This window comes from Periplaneta americana, chromosome 4 (assembly GCF_040183065.1).
Source record: "Periplaneta americana isolate PAMFEO1 chromosome 4, P.americana_PAMFEO1_priV1, whole genome shotgun sequence".
Lineage (NCBI taxonomy): Eukaryota > Metazoa > Arthropoda > Insecta > Blattodea > Blattidae > Periplaneta > Periplaneta americana.
Genome location: NC_091120.1, coordinates 183,635,151 through 183,652,107, shown reverse-complemented (window position 1 = coordinate 183,652,107; position 16,957 = coordinate 183,635,151). Strand labels below are relative to the sequence as shown.

Here is a 16,957-nt window from a genome sequence, read left to right as displayed (position 1 = left end):
CAACTCAGAATACAACTATGTACCAATGCTTATTATTTTTTCAACACTTGTAATTAAATAATTTCAAACACATATGTCAATTTTTATTTAATATACACTTACAAGAGTCCGAAGCCAAAATTTCACTTAATCTGGATGAATAGTATTGAATATACAAAGAAAAATGTGACAAATGTGAACCATAGTTAGGGGAAACTACAGTACTCGAAATCATCTGGGTGTTGGATAATGAAATGCAAATATGAGGAATGTAATAATGAGTGGAAAAATTTAATAATGAGTAAAATAAAACATTGCTTGTATTCACAAAGTGTAGATAAATCTACAATCTCTCACTGCCAAAGAATATCGCCCTACACTTCGTCCATTATTAGTGTCGCTAACATCGAGTCATTTTTCACGTTATCAGTGGTCGTCATAAAAAGGAAGGCCACAGACAATTAAATGATAATTTCCATAGATACATGTTTAAATTTCTAACTGATCAGATATTTTACCTTTTTCATTGTCGAAGCTTGAAGCCTACTTAAACTCCACTGGATTATGGAAGTTCATTTCTAATAGTATGCACTACACATGATGGTATCACGACTCTCCTATGTCCCATTGCGGTCCACATTGCACTTAAACTGTTTGTAACAAGAATATCTCCAGCTCTTATTAGCTGGATTTTCTCTTCTCTCTTCGTTTCCTCTTATCTCGTCATTTTCTATTCTTTCGTCATATCTTCATCATTTCTCTTCCTTCGTCAGTTTCTCTTCCTTCGTCATTTTCTTCTCTTCCGTTACTTTCTCTTCCTTCGTCATTTTCTCTTCCTTCGTCAGTTTCTCTCCCTTCGTCAGTTTCTCTCCCTTCGTCAGTTTCTCTTCCTTCGTCATTTTCTCTTCCTTCGTCATTTTCTCTTCCTTCGTCATTTTCTCTTCCTTCGTCATTTTCTCTTCCTTCGTCATTTTCTTCTCTTCCGTTACTTTCTGTTCTTTCATCATTTTTTCGTCTCATTACTCTTTTTCCTTCGTCATATTCCCTTCTCTCGTTATTTTTGGTAATTTTCTTCTTCTTTCATTTTCTCTTTTTCGTCATTTTCTCTTATTCGTCATTTTTTCTTCCCTTGTCGTTTTCTCTTCCTTCGTCATTTTCTTCTCTTCCGTTACTTTCTCTTCTTTCGTCATTTTTTCGTCTCTCATTACTCTTTTTTCCTTCGTCATATTCCCTTCTCTCGTTATTTTTGGTCATTTTCTTCTTCTTTCATTTTCTCTTTTTCGTCATTTTCTCTTCCCTTGTCGTTTTCTCTTCCTTCGTCATTTTCTCTTCCTTCGTCAGTTTCTCTTCCTTCGTCATTTTCTCTTCCTTCGTCATTTTCCCTTCCTTCGTCATTTTCCCTTCCTTCGTTAGTTTCTCTTACTTCGTCAGTTTCTCTTCCTTCGTCAGTTTCTCTTCCGTCGTCATTTTCTTTTCTTCCGTTACTTTCTCTTCTATCGTCATTTTTTCGTCTCTCGTTACTTTTTCTTCCTTCTTCATATTCTCTTCTCTCGTTATTTTTGGTCATTTTCTTCTTCTCTCATTTTATCTTATTCGTCATTTCTTCTTCTTTCGTCATTTTCTCTTCCTTCATTAGTTTCTCTTTCTTCGTTAGTTTCTCTTTCTTCGTTAGTTTCTCTTCCTTCGTTAGTTTCTCTTCCTTCGTTAGTTTCTCTTCCTTCGTTAGTTTCTCTTCCTTCGTCAGTTTCTCTTCCTTCGTCATTTTCCTTTCTTCCGCTACTTTCTCTTCTATCGTCACTTTTTCGTCCCCCGTTACTTTTTCTTCCTTCGTCATATTTTCTTCCCTCGTTATTCTTTGGTCATTTTCTTCTTCTTTCATTTTCTCTTTTTCGTCTTTTCCTCTTCTTTCGTCATTTTCTCTTCCTACGTTAGTTTCTCTTTCTTCGTCAGTTTCTCTTTCTTCGTCAGTTTCTCTTTCTTCGTCAGTTTCTCTTTCTTCGTCAGTTTCTCTTCCTTCGTCAGTTTCTCGTCCTTCGTCATTTTCTTTTCTTCTGTTACTTTCTCTTCTATCATCATTTTTTCGTCTCTCGTTACTTTCTCTTCCTTCGTCATATTCTCTTCTCTCGTTATTTTTTGGTCATTGTCTTCTTTCATTTTCTCTTTTTCGTCATTTCCTCTTCTTTCGTCATTTTCTCTTCCTTCGTTAGTTTCTCTTTCTTCGTCAGTTTCTCTTTCTTCTTCAGTTTCTCTTCGTCATTTTCTTCTCTTCCGTTACTTTCTCTTCTATCGTCATTTTTTCGTCTCTCGTTACTTTTTCTTCCTTCGTCTCGTTATTTTTTGGCCATTTTCTTCTTTCTTTTATTTTCGTCATTTCCTCTTCTTCCGTTATTTTCTCTTCTTCCGTTATTTTCTCTTTCCTCAAAAATTCTCCTCTCGATACTATGATGGACTGGTGAAGAGTTAGGTAAATAAATGGTGGTTTGGTAGGGGAATAATTCGGTAAATTAGTTGATTGGTGAGTGTCTAAATCAGAGGAGGGATGAATGTATGGCTGACAGGTTACTGGACGGTTGGATAGATATGTGACTGGACGGGTTGATGGACATTCGGAGGATTGGTAGATGTTTGGACGTATTGTTGAATTTTTGGATAAATGTGTATTTGGTGGATGGTTGGACAAAGGAATGGATTGATGAATGGATGGGCGGGCGTGTTGGTGAGCAGATGTGCTGATAGATGAGTGGATTGCCGGATGAATGGTTGTATAAACTTGTTGGCGGTTGGATGGTTGAATATTTGACTGGCTGGCTAGTGCCCTGTATGGATGGAAGAACAAGATGGGATAATGAATGGGTAAACGAAAATATTGTTATATTTGTAGAAGATTGGATGTATGGAATGTTAATTAATAGATGGATTGGTGGACAGAAGGCTGAGAATAAAGTGGTATAAAATAAGTCTATAACTTATAGTGTAAACACAAAGGAGAACGAAATATAGCTGATCAACTAAAGTAATGGATAATCGATACCAAAGAGATCAAAATACGTGCGAAAACAAAAGAAAGGATGAACGGGGAACAAGCATAAGCTGAATCATGAACAAAATACATTTTGTTTCTGATTCAACTGAAAGGGCTGCAGGTATTACCTGAAATCCCAGAACTCTCTTGTCCGAGGGTCTCTTTGACGAGTGTACATCGTTGAGTACTCGTTACCACGTGCGTTGGCAATCCACACATCATAGCCGTCGTCTGCGAGCATGTATGCTGTAAAAATTAAAGTACCATATGTGATGACGTCAAGTACATGCGACGACAGCTTATACAATTATTATGCGTGATGGGAACAAAATCGTATTTAAGGTGAACAAATTAGCGTGTTAGTCTTCCATCGAAGCGGCCGATTTGATCCCCAGTCAGATCGTGATGGATATTGTGGTGGACAAAGCGAGAATTGGAGACTGTTTTTCTCGGGGTACTGTTGTTTCACTCTATCATTTCATCAACACTGTCCACGTCCCCCTCATTTAATTTGCTTTCTATAATAGTGAAAATAGATTTTGGTGATCTTAGGGATAGCACGGGTTTCCGATACTGATATGGGAAGGGCTTGGGGCACCGGGCTATAGGGCTCATCAGGCTCATCAGGCTATTCGTCCGCGAAGCGAGACCTAGCCCTGTCACAGGCTGGGTAAAGATTGTCCACCTGTCGCCATCGGATTCACATGCCTCCAAGGCCACCCATGGGACTTGGATAATGATCACATATTCTGTATTGGGCGCACAAAAGGCAGAGCGTGCCTAGGTGTACAGACCTGTCCCTGGTCCAGCCCTGTGAATGGCAAGCCCTGCCAAATTGAAGAAACACAAATACCGTGGATTACGTCAAATGTCATGCGTGATGTGAACAAAATTGTCTTACTTAGGGTGAACTAATAGGGGAGACTTTTGTACCTTGAATCACTTTCCACATTTTATTTTATTTTATTTTTTTTAATTTAGTAAATGAAATTTTTAAAATGAAAAGTTGCTTGAAATAGTTCTTGAAGATTCATTTACAAGTTCCTACAGGTATTTTCATGTTTTATAGATCTATTAAGGATGAAAAGAATAAAATGAAGTGGTATGTAAAATGTTCCATGGTACGACAGTTTCGTGTACCTTGGATCATACCCTCTTGTACCTTGGAAAATTGGAACACGGGGAATATAGATGGAAATATAGGTGTTCAGAACAGTTTGAATTTAGAAAATTTAAATTCACGGAAAGTACGTTTATAACTGAAAAATTCTGGAGGATATTAATAAAAAATTCTAAGGTGGGAGGATTTTCTGTGATTTATCCAAGGTATTTGACTGTATAAATCATAGAATGCTGCTAGAAAAATTAGATCATTATGGAATTAAAGATGTAGCACACAAATGGTTTCGCTCATATGTCGTAGATAGGAAACATAAAGTCGAAATCAATATCACTGTGAAATCTGCCTCGACATGCGGAACTATTAATAATGGAATTCCGCAAGGATCAATTTTAGGTTCCCTACCTTTGTAATGTTCATAACTGATCTTGCCCCCTAAAAAAAGATGTAGGTCATTCCATAATATTTGCAGGTGATGCAAATATAGTAATTACAGCCAATAGCTCTAACACATTCCAATCTTGACGGCGGAAATTCTGCTCAAAATATGATATTGGTTCTCAGCCAATAAATTAGTATTAAATTGTAACAAAACTAACATAATCCAATTTAAATCCTACCCAAATTCAACTTGGCAAATTTCAAGTGCAATAACTAACAAGTCCCTAATATTAACAACTAAATTTTTGGCTTACAAATATATAATATATGTTAAATTGAAAAAATCATATTAAAGAAATTACCCCGAACCAAAATTCAGCATGTTTTGCTATTAGATCTATACAAGAGATAGTATATACCAATACCTTAAAAACAATATACTTTGTATATTTCCACTCGGTAATGAGTTTTGGAAAAATATTCTGTGGAAATTCTACAGATAGTAACAGTATATTCCTGCTACAAGAAAGAGTAATTCTGTCGTCGATTTGCAAAATGGGATACGTCCAAAATAACAAAGTGTTGGAAAATCGCAAAAAAAAATCATAACAGACTTAGAAAATTAAAAGGTTCATAGATTCTGAATGTATGTATCTAATAGTGATCTAATTAGAAAAAAAATATGAACATTTTAATTTGTTAACCTAGTTATAGTTTTTGCGATTTTCCAACACTTTGTTATTTGGACACGTGCTCTTTTGCAAATCGACGACAGAATTATAATAATAGTAGATACAAAATCAAGGAATTCATATAGGACCATTTTAAGAAGGCTACAAATAATGGTCATGGCTTGTCAGTAGAATTTTTATTAACAAACTGCCTCGTATGTAATCGTGAAAATTTTGTAACTAATTCAACAGTTTATAGCATAAATACGCGTCAAAAATTTACTTTCGTACTCCTTCGGAATATTTATCGTGCTATCAAAAAGAAGTGCGTTACATGACAGTACAACATAAGATTATTCAGGGCCAAATTAAAGAAGTAGGCCTACCTAATTTCTTACGTCTTCTGTTCAGTTTCTGTCATTAAGCAATGCTGCATTAATATTTCTGTGTTGGTATTAACTATCGATAATAATCCTTGCGTTGTAATAGTATACTGCAAAAGGTCTTATATACGTTTATACTCTTCTATATGTATATATATTTCGACTAAACTATTATATAGCTAGCCGTACCCGTGCGCTCCTCTGCACCTGTCAGAAATAAATATGAAGTAATTACATAATTAAAATAGGACGTTTGATCCAGGGAACATTCGTGTTTGATAGAAGGACAAATCGTTTAATATGTTACTTAATTTAAATTGTATTTAAATAATTAAAATGCAGTCAATTCCTTTAACATGTTTCTTAATTGTTATTACATGCAACCATAGTTTAATGAAGATTGACATATCATTTGGTTTTAATGTGTACACTTTATATTACTTGCTATATGTTTCAGAAGTTACTGTAATAACATTGTAGAATTATGTCCATCTAGAGAAACTACACTTTCCAATGGTGAAATAATAATGAAACTATTAATTACCGGTAGCTTCCGATATTACTTCATACAAACACAGACACATTCTCTTAGGCTATGTTTAATATCTTTCGATTGTTGTTGTCCAAGGCCCCTTATAGACAAATTCATTTGTTTTTATTTCAGTACAGCGCCTTAGATGGCGTTGTTATTGAAATTTTAAAACTCATTTATCTTATTAAATATCAGTTCTATCAAAATGTTGTATAGAATAAAACTTATCGGAAATTATTTAAAAAAAACTTTTGTTATGTAATATGTTTCATGAAAATCAATAATAAGCGAGATATTTCGATTTATTTAATTCAGGCCCCCCTTATAACCCCCCTTTTAAATAAAGTATTTTGAATGCTATATAGCCTAAAATCTAAGTTACAACGAACTTAATTTATATTCCAATTTTCATATAAATCGGTTCAGCCATTATCCCGTGAAAAGGTAACAAACATCCAGACAGACAGACATACAAACAAAAATTAAAAAAAAGCGATTTTCGGTTTCAGGATGGTTAATTATACATGTTAACACCAATTATTTTTGGAAAATCGAAAATTACCAGAACAATTTCGGCTACAGATTTATTATTAGTATAGATGAAGACATTGTAGTACTATTAAGATTTTTTGACATGTTCAAATTTATAGCTGTGAAGCAATGTCACGAACAACGGGGAATATAAATAAATACATTACAAGCAAGGTTAAACTTCAGATCCTGGTTCATAGGGACAGCTCATTACTCATGTGATTGTAGTGAGTTCCTGGTTTTACTTATCAATGTACGTCAGCCTAAGGAAAACTATACCTTATCGTAACATACAGTACAGGGTAATTCAGACCACCCGTAACAGTCACTTATTTCTGAAACTTACTTACAAATGGCTTTTAAGGAACCCGAAGGTTCATTGCCGCCCTCACATAAGCCCGCCAGCGGTCCCTATCCTGTGCAAGATTAATCCAGTCTCTATCATCATATCCCACCTCCCTCAAATCCATTTTAATATTATCCTCCCATCTACGTCTCGGCCTCCCTAAAGGTCTTTTTCCCTCCGGTCTCCCAACTAACACTCTATATGCATTTCTGGATTCGCCCATACGTGCTACATGCCCTGCCCATCTCAAACGTCTGGATTTAATGTTCCTAATTATGTCAGGTGAAGAATACAATGCGTGCATTTCTGCCTTGTGTAACTTTCTCCATTCTCCTGTAACTTCATCCCGCTTAGCCCCAAATATTTTCCTAAGCACCTTATTCTCAAACACCCTGAACCTATGTTCCTCTCTCAGAGTGAGAGTCCAAGTTTCACAACCATACAGAAGAACCGGTAATATAACTGTTTTATAAATTCTAACTTTCAGATTTTTGGACAGCAGACTGGATGATAAGAGCTTCTCAACCGAATAATAACACGCATTTCCCATATTTATTCTGCGTTTAATTTCCTCCCGAGTGTCATTTATATTTGTTACTGTTGCTCCAAGATATTTGAATTTTTCCACCTCTTCGAAGGATAAATCCCCAATTTTTATATTTCCATTTCGTACAATATTCTGGTCACGAGACATAATCATATACTTTGTCTTTTCGGGATTTACTTCCAAACCGATCGCTTTACTTGCTTCAAGTAAAATTTCCGTGTTTTCCCTAATCGTTCGTGTATTTTCTCCTAACATATTCACGTCATCCGCATAGACAAGAAGCTGATGTAACCCGTTCAATTCCTAACCCTGCCTGTTATCCTGAACTTTCCTAATGGCATATTCTAGAGCGAAGTTAAAAAGTAAAGGTGATAGTGCATCCCCCTGCTTTAGCCCGCAGTGAATTGGAAAAGCATCTGATAGAAACTGACCTACACGGACTCTGCTGTATGTTTCACTGAGACACATTTTAATTAATCGAACTAGTTTCTTGGGAATACCAAATTCAATAAGAATATCATATAATACTTCCCTCTTAACCGAGTCATATGCCGTTTTGAAATCTATGAATAACTGATGTACTGTACCCTTATACTCCCATTTTTTCTCCATTATCTGTCGAATACAAAAAATCTGATCAATAGTCGATCTATTACGCCGAAAACCGCACTGATGATCCCCAATAATTTCATCTACGTACGGAGTTAATCTTCTCAAAAGAATAATGGACAAAATTTTGTACGACGTCAACAAAAGTGATATTCCTCGAAAGTTACCACAGTTGGTTTTGTCCCCCTTTTTAAAAATAGGTACAATTATAGACTCCTTCCATTGTTCTGGTACAATTTCTTTTTCCCAAATAGCAAGTACAAGTTTATAAATTTCGCTATATAATGCACTTCCACCATCTTGTATTAATTCTGCTGGAATTTGATCGATACCTGGAGACTTGTACTTTTTCAGATTTTCTATCGAAATTTCGACTTCTGAAAACGTGGGTTCGGGTATAAATGGCTCAGCAGTTTGTATTTCAATTTCGTCCCGATCATTTGTATTTGGCCTATGTACATTTAGTAATTGCGCAAAATAGTTTTTCCATCTGTTTAGGATTGATGGAGAGTCTGCAAGCAAGTCGCCATTCTCATACTTGATCACGTTTACCCTTGGCTGATATCCGTTCTTAAATTCCTTTATACCCTTATATAAATCTCGAATGTTTTTATTCTTACTATTTGTTTCTACCTCATTCAGTTTTTCCTTCAAGTAACCTCTCTTTTTATTCCTAAGTGTACGACATGCTTCCCGTCTTTCATTGAAATAATTATCTCTCTTTCCTCAACTGGATCCTGTAAGAATTTCAATTTTGCCTGTTTCCTTCTTTCTACTACCATGCAACAATCTTCATCAAACCACGGTTTCTTTTTCTTAGTTTTATAATAACATATGCTCTGCTCAGCTGCAATTTTGATACTATCTCTGATATTTTCCCACACGCTATTAACATCTAATTCTTTCTCAACTTCGTCGGAACTTTCTAAAGTGGCAAACCTATTCGAAATTTCGACCTGATAATTTTGCTTAGCTACCTCGTCCTTTAATTTCAAAATATTGCATTTAGTAATATTAACTTGTTGCTCTACTCGCTTGGCTACTGATAATCTTTCTCTTAATTCTCCAATCACCAAATAATGGTCAGAATTACAGTCTGCACCCCTGAAAATTCGAATATCTACTATACTAGTATGTCTCCGTTTATCTATCAAGATGTGATCTATTTGGTTGTGTGTCAATCCATCTGGAGAAGTCCAAGTATATTTATGTATATCCTTATGGGGGAATGTTGTACTTTTGACAATTAATTTTTTCGATGTAGCAAAGTTGACTAATCTAACTCCATTGTCACTACTAATTGCGTGTAGGCTCTCTTTTCCAATAGTTGGTCTAAAAATATCCTCCCGTCCTACTTTAGCATTGAAATCCCCCAATAAAATTTTCATGTGATATCTAGGGAACTGATCAAAAGTATGTTCCAATTCCTCATAGAAGCTATTCTTTATATGGTCGTCTTTCTCTTCGGTAGGGGCGTGAGCATTTATAACTATGATGTCGCACCATCTACCCTTAAGTACTAAATATGATAACCTGTCACTGATAAATTCGACCTTTTTTACTGCTGATTTTATTCTTTTATGAACAAAGAATCCTGTTCCTAATTGGTGATTATTGTTTCCTTCCCCATAATACAACAAGTAATCTCCTATTTGTGATATGCCATTCCCATCTAACCTAACCTCTTGTACTCCTACGAAGTCTATTCTATATCTAGCTAGTTCTTTTGCTACTAATGTTACCCCTCCTGTTCTATAAAGACTAGTTACGTTCCAAGTGCCAAATCTCAAAACCTTATTCCTTTGCTGTGGTCGTGCCAGAGAATCAGTCCTATTCCGAGGCTTATTATAGGGATAAGTAACAAGCTGTTTTTTTTTTACGGTGATGGGTTGTTACCTCTTCGCCCAACCCCCAAGCTGGAGGACCACCCCTTATCGGCTGTCCATGACTGCTTATTCAATATATTCGCAGCTACCCTCCATATCTGGAGGCCGTATCCTCTATCCGCAACCTGAGGACGCGCCATGCCGTGGTGATAGGAACCCACAATATATTCGAGACAAAAATATTTATAACTAAACCACACGTGAACTTTCATTTGAGCTTGATTTCATCAATCAGCTCTAACAGCAAGTAGGGTCAGTGGCGTATCACTTTAAAATTTCAAATGAGAGGCGTGTCAAATAAGGTATCATTTGATAGAGCTTTTCAAAACAAACAACATTCATAGGGAACGTTTTTATTAATTCCTACTCTGCCAGTCACTTGACCACGCCGAAGTATTAGGAGTCACTGACAGTTAGAAGAAGAGTACAGGTGTGTGCTGTTCAGAAAAGCAGATAGTTTGAAAATTTATAAAAAAATTAATGGAATTGTGAAGCCTTTCAGTAACATTTCAACATTAAGGGTGCTATTCATAGACATTTCGCAGCACGCACTACGAGCGTACTAAGCTAGCCAAGGCTATCCAATGGTTACTTGTGCAGAATTCAAATAATATCCTATCGCTAACACTGGTTTATGAATACGAAAAACGCCGATCATCCACCGGAAAGATCTACACCTGTGGAGTAACGGTTAGCGCGTCTGGCCACGAAACCAGGTGACCAGGGTTCGATTCCCAGTCGGGGCAAGTTACCTGGTTGAGGTTTTTTCCGGGGTTTTCCCTCAACCCAATATGAGCAAATGCTGAGTAACTTTCGGTGTTGGACCCCGGATTCATTTCACCGGCATTATCACCTTCATCTCATTCAGACGCTAAATAACCAGAGATGTTGATAAAGCACCGTAAAATAACCCACTAAAATAATAAAAAAAAATCCACCGGAAACCCGCGCAAAAATGTCTATGAATACGACCCTTATTGTCTTGTTTTCATTTTCGTCTTGTAACATTTCTCAATATTGATGACATTGTATTTTTGTACGTTTTCTCATTGAAAAAGTAGGGATTCACTGCTAGCTATAAGAATATTATGGATTTATTAATTTGTCCTACAGAATAATCTCTGTAATGTTGACAATTAATCCCGGCGAAATAAATCACTCAACTGAGTGCACTCCTAGTATAACGGCAGTTGACACTAGACATACGTCAACATATATGCCTAACTTGGAGTCAGGCCACAAAGGGAAACACTGAAGGAGGAAGGTTCGGTCCGGTGCTGTGGATTGAATTCGGCGTAGCTCAGTGGTCAGAGCACTTGATACGTAGAACCAAGGACCCGGGTTCGATCCCCGGCGCCGGAGCGAACTTTTCTCCTCAATGTTAATTGTCAACATTACAGAGATTATTCTTTAGGACAAATTAATAAGTCCATAATATACATAAGGAAACAAATGTTAGGGAAGTGATAAAAACAAAAAAATGTTAGGGAAGTGATAAAATTTTGCGATAAGCAGCCATGATTAGTTGAAAGACGTCCTTTCGTACCGTTTTATTTGTCAAAGAGTAGTATGACGTAGTAAAAGTGTAATAGTCATCATAGCACAGTGCTCTCTTAAATTCACTGAGAATATTGGGAATTCAATCAACAGCTTTCCCAAAACACTCTATGAAATGTATTATATAAAGTAATTTTCATCTCGAAAAGGAAGCAAAAACGAGCAAAATTTTATTCAACTTCTTTGTTTGAAATATCTCAAAGAATAATCCACTAGAATTAATGTCATTACTTACGGTTCATACTATAATATATGTATGTGTATGTATGTATTTATTCACACTCCAAATGGGTATATACCCGGTGGCAGTGGTAACTAATTACACTCAATAATGACAATTAATAATAAACACAACTAATAAAAAACAATAATTAATAATAATACTAATAAAATAATAATAATAATAATAATAATAATAATAATAATAATAATAATAATAATAATAATAATAACAAGGAGCATCCTAAACTAAATGAAGCATGGTCACTTAAAATAGCATTTAAATTAAATCTAATTTGTATCTTAACTCTTAAGTTCGAATGTGACAGGTTCATACCTACACAAGTACCTTTCGGCACTACACTTATTTCGCTGTCAACTCACTCACTGCACTGATGCTAACTGATTTCAATAACACTTCTAACCATTTCACTGTTCAAATACTTTGCACAGTCACTTCACTGACACCAACACACTTCACTTACACAATATACTTCACTGACACTACACACTTCACTGACAATACACTTCCTCACTGATAGAACACTTCAAATAACAAGATATCAATTACACCCTTTAAATAATTATTAGTAAAGTCCTTAAGCCTATTTTTAAATACATTTTTGGTTATTGGTAAAGCCTTTAGTAAGTCTGCAGGTAAAGCATTCCAGTCCCTGATAGTACGATTGAGAAAAGAAAACTTTCCAGTGTACGTCCTCTGTCTTCTTTCCCTCAATTTATATGATTGGTCGTTCCTTGAAGAGTAATTTGACGGCTGCAACCTATTTTTTATTTCTCTCCAGGCAGGCTCACCTCTGTATGTTTTGAACATTGCGCATAATCGAATTCGCGTTCTCTGGTCCGTGTGTCCCATTTTAATGGTGAGTTATTACGACAACACTTGAGAGCCCGTTTTTGAATCTTTTCCAGTGTCTTTATATGCTATAATCTGTAAGGATCCCAACATGCAGCACCATATTCCATTACTGGACGAACTAGTAGTGATTTATATGCAATCTCTTTGGATTTATCAGAGCCTTTCCTTAGTACCCTCATCACAAAGTGTAACGCCCTCCATGCCTTTCCCGCTGTGTCAGTAACGTGTTCCCCCCAGCCTAGATCACTACTAAATGTTATTCCTAGGTATTTACATTTGTTAACTTCCGGAATGGTTTCACCCCCTAGTATATAGTATAATGTTATATTATACTATGAGTAAGGAAGGAACTAGGCCTATGAAAGTGAAAGTTATCTTGCGCATCCTAATATATTAAGTGATCAATTGAAACTCTTCAAAAATTGCATAAAATTGTAAGTGCAACTTTTCTGCTTATATAGTTTAAAATAGTTGCAAATTTGTGATTTCTTTCATGCCGTCGCATGAATGTCCCCTTAATCTATACATTATTTAAATCACTGCATGGTACGTATAATTAGGAGGTTAGATCCGTATGTCTGAGTAAAATGAAATATCTCACCGAGTGCGTTATCCTTTCCAGTATACACCCAGCTGGCGGAACTGCCGGAAATTCCGTGTACCAGTAACACAACTCCTTTGTCGCAGCCCGTGGAATTCCTCTTGCCACGGCCGCGAGGAATGCGGTGTACAGTCAGGGCATAGCCGTCCTCGGTCACCACAGTGTGCGTCTGTGTGGGGTAGCCGTTGTACACTATCATCCCCGACTGCAACGTCAGAGTAGTTGTCTGAGAGATCGTATTCCTTGAATAATTAGAATAATAGTAGGTGCCAAATCTAGGGAATCGTGTAGGGCTATTTTCAAAAATCTACAAATAATGCCCATGGCTTGTCAGTATATCTTTTCATTAATAATCTTCCTCGTATGTAATCGTGAAAACTTTGTAACTAATTCAACAGTTCATAGCATAAATACACGTCAAAAAATGACTTTCATACTCCATCGGCAAGTCTATCGTGCTATCAAAAAGGAGTGCGTTATATGGCAGTAAAAATTTTTAATAGCCTCCCTATCGATATAAAAATGAAACTCAAAACATAAAATTATTTAGGGCCAAATTAAAGAAGTAGGCCTACCTAATTTCTTACGCCTTCTATTCTGTAGGTGAATTCATGACATTCAATAACACTTCATGTAATTGATACTAAAACTTTGTGTTGTACTAGTAGACTATATTTCATATATTTCATCTAGACTGTGACTATAAATTAAGATTTTATAATAGTATTAAGTTTTTTGACTTGTTCCATATTCTAGCTGTAAGCATGTATGAATACTATGGAATGTTAATAAATACAATACAATACAATACAGCTTAAAAAGTTGTTTATATTCTGATTGTTATAAAGAACGACACTTCCCGCGTTTAAGTTCAAACGTTAGGGGCAACCTTGCCAATGAGGAACAAGAGATGTTGGAGTTGTGCTACTTATTACCTTATACCTGCTAGACAGGATGTTCCTACAACACGTTAACGTTCTTTGTTATCCTACCTCAGCGTAGGCCCTCTTGTAACTTGGTTAAGTTCAGTTTCTAAACGTGTCACTTATAATTATTTTTAATTAATTCAGGATGATGCTTAATAATTATTTTGTATTTAATGGGACTGAAGTTAGACGGAAACAAAAATTGAACTCAAAAAATTCGAAAATTGAGAATTTAAGAAATTGAGAATTTGACGGAATATTTTAAAAGATGAGCCTGGCTTCCGTTTGACAATACTATAAGTTACTTGAAAAAATAATCATGGTATACTTTAATCAGGCGTCAAAACTTTTGGTTCTTACGAAGAACAATTGAGGACTTCACCCGAATAACGGCGTATACCCTTATACGCCCGTTTTCCGACGATCAAGGGAATAGATAGTTGAATGCGTATAGTACACTGTAGTAAATTTTCGTTAGTCTAGCTTCAATACGTAACACAGGACACAATGTTACGTGTTTACGTTCAACGAGCGGCAGTCACATGCTGTGCAAGCCATACTGTAGTAGGCTAATATTCTATGTTTAAGCTTACTTCAGGTTGTCAGTTACAGCAGTGAATCATGACCGAAAATATGGGAAAAAAGAAGCTTGTGAGCAAAACTAAATGGAAAACCGAAGAAAAGAAAATTAATAGAAACAGTGGCAAGTCATACACAACTTGTACAGGCAAGGAAATGGAAGAGAAGTAATTTACACCTGTAAAAAGTTGATGTATGAAAATGTGTACACATGAAATTTCAAAGGACGATCAACTCTCTATTTTTAAACGCTTTTGGGACATGGATTCGAAATTAGAACAATATCATTTTATTACTTCTTGCCTTGAAAGAGTGAATCTAAAAATAAGAAGCTTCAGTCTTTCAAGACTAGGGATAATGTTTGGAAAGATAGTGTTTTCTGTAATGGAGGTAAAAAAATAATGTTGTTAAAACTTTCTATTGAGTCTATTGCAAATTTCAGAGAAACGATTAACAACAGTTCAGAATAAACTGGTTTCAGGTGACATCCTCAATGATAAAACGGGTACACTCTTAAATCGTTCTCATACAATCATAATGCAAAAGTATAAACAACTGCAATACAATACATCAGGGGTATTTTCAGCTTGAACCTCATAATCTGCATCATTTGTTTCCTTCAAGATTTGGAAGACGGTAATGGAAGTGTCGCAACTGAAACTTTTTTGAGTCCAACACAAATGAACCCAATGTCTTTGAAACCCCCCAAGGCGGAGGACTGAAGAGATCTCTTACAGTTTTTAGATGAAGATGGCCAAAGTTGGCTGAACTCAATGCTGAATAAAGTCGGGACATTATCACACAATGGTGAAAATGACTCTAGCAACAATAGTGATGATGTATGAAGAAGAAAAAAGACATAAAGACAAGAAAACCATAAACTAAAAATGTAATGTTATTTTGTAGGCCTACTTTATTTAGTATGTTATGGTAAATGTATATTTTATTTTGTTGAATTTATTTTATTTTAATTTTTAAGACAAACTTATTAATAAAGTACGAGATTTTCCTATAAATAATTAATTTTCATGCAAAGTTAGACACCTAGAGCATCAGAATAATTAAAAACAGTACTAAAACATATTGTCGTCGGAAAAAGGGCGTATACAAAGTTCCATATTATATTTATTTACTAATAGCAGAACATACTATTTGCTGTTATGTTTCAATAATTTTGTTTTAAATATCCTCGAAACAATTTAACAGTAATGAAAAAATTTTTCGACGCAACTATGATGAACCTGACAGCTTACAAACATTGAAATTAGTTTATATCAGAACTACATTTTGCTCTATACGCCCTTATTCGGGTGATGTCCTCAATTGAAGTCCATTGGTTGAAGGAAATAACACTCGCAGTCGAAATTCAGTTGAAATGTATATATAAATTCTAAATTATAGACATCAGCTTAAAGAATTTGAGTGACCACAAGGATCCTGAATACAATAAACATGTACAATATAATGTGATGTGATACATTAAAGAAAAAAGAAAGTTAATTGTTTAAGGCAAATATAAGTGGATTAATTGAAATAGAGATGATGATGTAATATTTGAAGAGAATCCTTGATAATATTTATAAGGACAGACATTACATAATCAAAAGGAATGTGAAGCTCCTTAAGATAATTCCATGTGAATTTTGTGATTGAACCTCTACTGCCAAACAGCAAACCAGTGACAGACCATTGTTTAAGAGGGACGTTGTACTTTCGAGAAAGATAAGGCAGACAAGGTTCATATATGGACTTCTTCTCAATATCAACTTCGGTGGCCTGATTTAGGTTTCTTTCAAAACGAATAGTAGGGTCAAGAACAAGAGCCCGTTTTAAGTGTCCGTTAATAGCAATAATGTCTGCCCGTCTGAAAGAACCATCTGATGATACACAATGTACTTCCTCATGAATTTCCCAATTTAAAGTTTTTAACGATGTCGCCAAAGCATGTCGTACACGATGATGTCTAGCATTGATCAGCAGCTCGCCTTTAGGGCATTGTCCAAGCACGTGTCCAATTATTATTACTAATTATTTCTTTCCTTTGCACTACGGGTATGCGATGACCACGATCATTTTTGTTAATAAATGAATTTATTGACTGTAGAAATTCAGTATGTAAGGAAAACAATGAAAGAAAATTCATAGTGAGTGTGATATGAAGGAACGAAGAATTTGCAGATAATTTGATGCT

At 35.5% G+C, this 16,957-nt stretch overlaps 1 protein-coding gene across 2 annotated transcripts in view; it reads right to left on the bottom strand.

The window, feature by feature from the left end:
- The window catches only part of LOC138698515 (lipase member K-like), a 59,585-nt gene that overhangs the window by 33,186 nt on the left and 9,442 nt on the right, over positions 1-16,957 (bottom strand). The window contains exons 2-3 of one of the 2 annotated variants that reach the window (XM_069824498.1): positions 13,262-13,466; positions 3,130-3,247 (exon numbers count right to left, since the gene is read on the bottom strand). In XM_069824498.1, coding sequence (XP_069680599.1) covers positions 3,130-3,247; positions 13,262-13,466 — 323 coding nt within the window. Of the gene's footprint in view, positions 1-3,129; positions 3,248-13,261; positions 13,504-16,957 lie in introns of both variants that reach the window. The other variant, XM_069824499.1, reaches the window with a different exon arrangement.